General features: G+C 45.2%; 1 protein-coding gene across 1 annotated transcript; it reads left to right on the top strand.

Annotated features, from left to right (window-relative positions):
- The first annotated feature begins 992 nt into the window (after positions 1-992).
- Positions 993-6,209, top strand: LOC127334258 (uncharacterized). The gene is made up of 4 exons (XM_071823293.1): positions 993-1,476; positions 1,624-2,004; positions 4,978-5,394; positions 5,501-6,209. Exons 1-4 carry the CDS (start codon positions 1,138-1,140, stop codon positions 5,876-5,878), a joined length of 1,515 nt encoding a protein of 504 aa, XP_071679394.1. The 5' UTR covers positions 993-1,137; the 3' UTR covers positions 5,879-6,209.
- Positions 6,210-6,515: the final 306 nt, after the last annotated feature.

Genomic DNA, 6,515 nt, shown 5'->3' with positions numbered 1-6,515 from the left:
GTTTGGGCTATGAAATAGACAAAAAATGGTGCTAAAAATCAGCATCTTTTTTGAGAGATGTTTTGTCTTTTCACATAGACCACAAAAATATTTGTTTTTCCGAAACTATACAAACGCACATAGATTGCCGAAATGTAAATGCGATTTTTTTACTAATTACTTTTGACAATCAGAAATATGTTCTTTCAGTGGAGGAAGCATATACATCCGATAGTCGAATTGAATTTCCGTGAATGACATTGCCAATGGAGGGCGTTACATGTATCACGTTTTACTATTTGCATATTTTCAAATTCGAGTATGAATATAAAACCCTCTGATAATGTGTGGAAGTCCGTAAGTTATGCAAACATGGATTTTCTAACTCAATAAAAGTTTGTGGAACTCCCATGATATTTTATTTTCTTGGGGCTCACGCCTAAGTTGGTCTATTTTAGTGGTTCAGTGCAGATCACATGGTGTAGGTAGAAAATCATCCAGGTACTCTCATGACTCATGGTGTATAGAGGATAATACTATAAGATAGATTGTCGTTCCTGCTTCCACGAAGTCTATCTAAAAAGTCGTTGACGAAATTAAGCTGGAGATAGCCACACGTTTTTACCTTATGTACTTGTTAGCCTTCTTCTCCAAGAAACGATGAATGTCAATTGTTCCATTCTTAATTTATGAGCGAAAAAAATGTGGAAGCTAAAAAATTCGCAAGCAAACGACCATTATAGCCAAACTTTATCGTACTACCTCTGTCCATTTTTAGATGTCAAAAGTCTGTCTAAATTCGAATGTATCTAGACATTTTTGAACATATAGATACATCCAAATTTATATGAACCATTGGACATCTATTAATGGACGGAGGGAGTACTACATTATTCGCCTTCGGATGGAAATAAAGTAAGTGATCATGTTCGTCAGGTCGTGTCTACTACCACAGGGGACTCTGTACTCGATAGATTGGGGAGCAAGTCAAAACCATTCCCCTCAAACGTTGGGACGGGCCTCAAGGGTGATGAGTTGTTGCCTCCATACCCCATCAGCGAAGGCGAAGCACCATATATATCGCTCCTCCCACTCTGTCCAGGCAACCAGAACACAGTTGAACTGTGAGAGACACACCACATCATAGGCTAAGGAGAAATGGCGGGTGTTCAGTTGGGCGGCGAAGGTGAACTGAAGCTGCTGGGCACATGGGCGAGCCCATGGGTGTCCAGAGTGAAACTTGCCCTCCACCTGAAGGGCTTGAGCTACGAGTACATCGAGCAGGACCTCGACAACAAGACCAGCCTTCTCCTCGCGTCCAACCCGGTGCACAAGAAGGTGCCCGTGCTCATCCACAACGGCAAAGCAATCTGCGAGTCGCGCGTCATCCTGGAGTACATCGACGAGGCCTACAGCGCCACAGGCCCTTCCCTCCTGCCCGCCGACCCCTACGAACGCGCGATCGCTCGGTTCTGGGCTGCCTACATTGACGACAAGGTGACCTTACGCTTACGACCTATCCTTAATTAATATGTGTTTGCTGTTTTTCAGTAAACTTGGATGCAGCCATGGATGATCACGATATATATGTGTGTGTTGAGATGGTGAATCATGCTATATTGCTATATGTGTGTCCGTGTGCAGCTGGTTGTCCCGTGGGTTCAGGCGTTCAAGAACAATACAGAAGAGGAGAGGAACGAAGGGATGAAGCAGACGTTGGCAGCAGCAGAGACGCTGGAGGGAGCCCTGAAGGAGTGCTCCAAGGGGAAGCCCTTCTTTGGCGGCGATAGCATGGGGTATGTTGACGTCGTGCTGGGCGGTCTCATCTCGTGGCTGCAGGGAACGGAGGAGCTCTGCGGTGCCAAGCTCTTTGACGATGCCAACACCCCGCTTCTGCTCTGCTGGGTCGAGCGGTTTGTCGCGCTGGACGCCGCCAAGGTGGCTCTTCCCGATGTCGGCGAGCTGGTTGAGTTCGCCAAGATGAGGCTTGCCCAGCTAGGTGCTGCAGCGGCGGCTGCTGCAACTGTGCCTCCCAAGAACTGATCTAAGCCGGCCCGACAACGTGAACACCCGTTGGTTTGGAGAATATGTTCGCTCAAAAATACATGTAATATCGTTGTTTTTTTTTGAGAAAATGTAATATCGTTGTTATTGTTGTTGTTGTCTCTGCCAGATATGCTACACGGAGTGATGTTTTGGAACATGGGAGCATATGCTCCCTCTATTTTGAAATGCATCTTACATATATTTTGAATTTCAAAAAAATTGAAACAAAAAATTCGCATGTAAATCTTCTCGTGCTACAGGCTTACAAAGTTGTTTCATAAAAAATCGACTTATCATGTGACGTGTGTAAAAAAGACAAAACTCAGTGCTAAAAATAACGCTTTTCACAAGATAAGTTTTCTCTTTTTTATGTAGACCACAAAAAATATTAGTTTTTCGTGAAACTTGACGAACGAACATATATTATGAAGATGTACATGTAAAATTTTTTGTTAACATTTTTCGACATTTCGAAATATGAATTTTTGGTAGAGAGTGCATACGCACCCGAGAGCCGAATTGAATTTCCGCTACAACAATATCGTACTTTCCTTTGTTTACTTTTATAAGACATTTTGGCAAGCTTAGCTTACCAAAACATGTTATAATATGTAATGAAACAAGTAATGAATAAGGATGATGTGTTACAACTTATTCAATTAAGCCTAGGTATAGCGGGCTAATTTATTTAGCGTTCTTTTTTAAACAATAACCAAAGCTTCCGTCATACATGCTAATTTATTGAGATAGCTTTTTTTTCAAAAAGAAGGAAAACTTTTTCTTCAAAAAAGAGGAAAACTAGGACTCAAACACGATTCGAGCTACAACTCATTCAACTATTCAACGCAAATAAATATTCATCTACTCAACTCACAAGTTTCATCGAATCAAATTGAACAAAAAATTTAAAAACATAAAATAAAAAGGAGAAGTGAAGAGAAATTCAGAAAACAGGAAGTTTAGTGGCTAAATGAAAGGGTAAATAAGGCTATAGCTGGTTATTAGCAGGTTTTCTCATCTAGCATCTAAATGGCAGAGCCAGAGAGGAAAGTTTCCTCTTTCGCGAAACAATTTACAGCACAGAGGCTCACTATGTTTTTCGATAATAGACGCTTTATAATTTAAAAGGTTACTAGGACACACAAAGCCGCACACCATTGGAGAATAGAAACTAAATAGGAAGATTCAATACAGTAAAAACATCATGTAGCTACATCAACTCCTAAGATGGTGGAGGACCAATCCTGAGATTATGCTGTCACCCATGTTGGATAATAAAATTCTTCGCCGTGTTCTTCAAACGTGTAGACACTCCGTAAAGAGGCTCACTGCATACATACACTCACATCTATGAGCACCTCCGAGAAACAAGAAACTGACCCGACAGGTTTTGAGATTGACGAAATCACCACAAGGGGCTCGCTGTTGTCGACGGGAACGTCACCTCCCCTTCCACTGAAATAATATTCTGCTTTTTTATGAGACACCAGAGTTCAAACCTAGGGTTTAAACTCTGGTGCGCTGGTGCTGCCATTGTCCTGCTAACCATCCAACCAAAGGTTCTCAAAGGTTATAGTTGGGCTATGACCGGTTATTTAAAACTTTCCCGCCAACCAATTATTTCAAAAGAACGTGTCATTGTTGATTATCAAGTGAGATTAAAAAATGGGCAGTGCTAGAAATTCTCCGGAGGCTCCAAACTTTCCAGCCTCCTTCTTGCATGTGTGACACGTGTCCACTTTCACCTGAAATTTAGACTTTGTTTCGTCGCAGCAAAAAACTCCTGCTTTTGCTTCATTGAAGCAAAAAAATAGTTCGACTAAAATAGAAGGAGTGCTGCAACTCGTTCAGACTTTATTTTATCGCAGCAAGAAAAGTCCCGCTTTTGCTTCATTGAAGCAAAAAAATGGTTCACTTAAATACAAAAAAAGAAAAAGACATGTCAGACGGAGTAGGCCGGGGACTCGCCGAAGATTCACTGGAGACCTCGCCGGAGATTCACCGGAGACCTCGCCGGTGGGGGATGCTGCGACCGGCAACATTGGTGCTGCAAGCCAGGGACGGTGGTGCTACAAGCCGGGGCGACAACGCTACCATCTGGTGGAGGCGGTGCTTCAAGGAGTGGGCATCGATGCTACGATGGTACAATATTGTTGCTTCTAATGTTCCCCTATTCTGCGACTTTAGTAGAAAAGTTTTGCTATAAGGTCTCCAGCGATGTTCTCGTCGTGTTTTTAGTACAAATGCTGCAATGCTATAATAGTATATTATTTTGGCTACAATTGTTTTGTCATGTTGCTACTTTAGTACTCATGTTTTGCTACGAGGTCTCCGGCAAAGTACGGTGCTCCGGCGAAGTACGGTGCTCTGGCGAAGTCTCCGGTGAGGTCCACAACCGAATGGTCTTTGTGTTTTTGTTTTTAGTCGAACCATTTTTTTGCTTCAATGAAACAAAAGCATAGCTTTTTTTTTTTACTTCAATGAAGCAAAAGTGGGATTTAAAGCAAAACTAAACAGAGAACCCGATCTAACGACTCAGATTGATTGGATCCAACGGTGGAAAATCCGGAGGTTGGAAGGTTTGTAGCCTTCCAAGGATATAGAGCATTTTCTTTAAAAAAAAGCAAGATAAGAAAATGAGTTAAGTACAAGCACACGAGCTCAACATAAACAAAGATGCCATGTTACTTCTGGCTACAAAAATGAACTACATAAACCAATCTAACGCATTAGCGCGAGCCATTTGAATGAGTGTTACATGTGACCACAGAAAATCCGATACGCATTCGCTTCGGTGACGAAAGGGATAACATCAACTCATCAATCCACCAGCAGTAGTCCACATATCCAGCGAGACATACGAACCTTGACACCATGACGCACGCGAGGACGTCGAAGCGGGTACCGGCCCGCCAATGTCTCAAATCCCACTCTATATGTAGTACACACTAGTACACTACACACCAGCGGCAACGAGCCAACAACCATCTCAGCTCAGTCCTGACAGCAGAAGCACCACAGCGGCCGACGATGTCGCCGGAGAAACAGGAGACGGCGGCGGCGGTGCGCGTGCTGGGCAGGTGGCCGAGCCCGTTTATGATCCGGGTCCTGATAGCGCTGCGGCTCAAGGGGGTGGAGTACGAGCTCGTGGAGGAGCCCATGGGCAACAGGAGCGAGCTGCTACTTGCGTCCAACCCCGTGCACAGGAAGATCCCCGTGCTCCTGCACCATGGCAGGGCCGTCTCCGAGTCCCTGATCATCGTCCAGTACGTCGACGAGGTATGGGCCTCTCAGGGCCCGGCGATCCTCCCGTCCGACCCCCACGCACGGGCTGCCGAGCGGTTCTGGAGCCAGTACGTCGACGACAAGGTAAAACCAATCCATCATTTTGCCTTCAACATTTTCCTCAGCAACAACAAATGATATATGTACTGAAGCTTTCGCCTAAACAAAACTTTGCTCGACAATTGCCTAGTTTCCAACGGCGATCCGTGTGCTGAGGGGGAAGGTGGCTGGAGACAAGGACGAAGCTGCCGCTCAGGTGGCCGCCGCTCTTGAGCACCTGGAAGAGGCCTTGGTCCGGTGCGGCCAAGGAAAGGGCTACTTCGGCGGCGACAGCCTCGGGTACCTGGACATTGCTCTGGGGTCGCACGTCGGCTGGGTCAGGGCGGTGGAGAGGATGGCACAGGTCTGCCTCCTCAACGCGGCCAAGCTTCCTAACCTGGCGGCGTGGACGGATCGGTTCTGCGCCCACCCGGCCGTGGCGGACGTGATGCCTCACACGGACAGGTTCGTGGAGTTCAGCGTCAACAACGACGGCGTTCTAAAGGCACCTCATATAAATTCCAAGTGAACGAAAATAATGTAGTAAGGGTTCGAACACCAAATATTTCTATTTGGTCTATTTAGGTTGGATCGCGGATAGAACAGCGGCTATCCGTCGTCGGAGACTGCCCAGCGGCTGAAGCATTTGGTCCGCCTCGGTCAATATGCTTTTCACCCAAATTTCATCAAATATGTTAATATGTGGTCAAAGAGGCAATAGAAACTGAGAAAATTACCCCAAAAAAGCTACTTTAGAAAATTAAGTAGCTCACACAAATAGTGTCGAATCCATATAAAAAAAGTGTGCAAGTTGGGATGTAAAATAGGCAAAGTACAAAGGAGAAGTAAATGTTCGATCACGCAACGCATTGATGGATGGTAGTTCGCTTCTTCTTGAAACTAAGCCTTTTGGTCCGGCTCCATGACGCAGTGAGCATGATTTGATTCTCCTCCGCGAGCAACTTGGCCCCGGCCTCAAGCTTCTAGACATGTACAACTTATTTGGTGAGGTCGATGAAGGTAGCACATGTGGACAATTTTTCTCGGTGCCGATTCTCCTCGCTCTTGACAATGGCCTCCTCCTTCTTCTCGGCCATGATCGCCTTCAATGTCTCACTCAATGCAAATGTCGAAGCATCGCGCTTGAGATCAGTGTTCTTGTGGCC

The sequence above is a fragment of the Lolium perenne genome, chromosome 1, assembly GCF_019359855.2.
Source record: "Lolium perenne isolate Kyuss_39 chromosome 1, Kyuss_2.0, whole genome shotgun sequence".
NCBI classification, from domain to species: domain Eukaryota; kingdom Viridiplantae; phylum Streptophyta; class Magnoliopsida; order Poales; family Poaceae; genus Lolium; species Lolium perenne.
The sequence above is the reverse complement of the archived record's forward strand: the minus strand, read 5'-3'. Positions and strand labels throughout refer to the sequence as shown.

Coding starts and splice junctions, on each gene's coding strand:
- LOC127334258 (XM_071823293.1), top strand. CDS start 1,138: ATGGCGGGTGTTCAGTTGGGCGGCGAAGGTGAACTGAAGCTGCTGGGC. Junction 2,005..4,977: donor CAGCGGCGGCTGCTGCAACT/GTGCCTCCCAAG, acceptor AGTACACACTAG/TACACTACACACCAGCGGCA. Junction 5,395..5,500: donor GCCAGTACGTCGACGACAAG/GTAAAACCAATC, acceptor ACAATTGCCTAG/TTTCCAACGGCGATCCGTGT.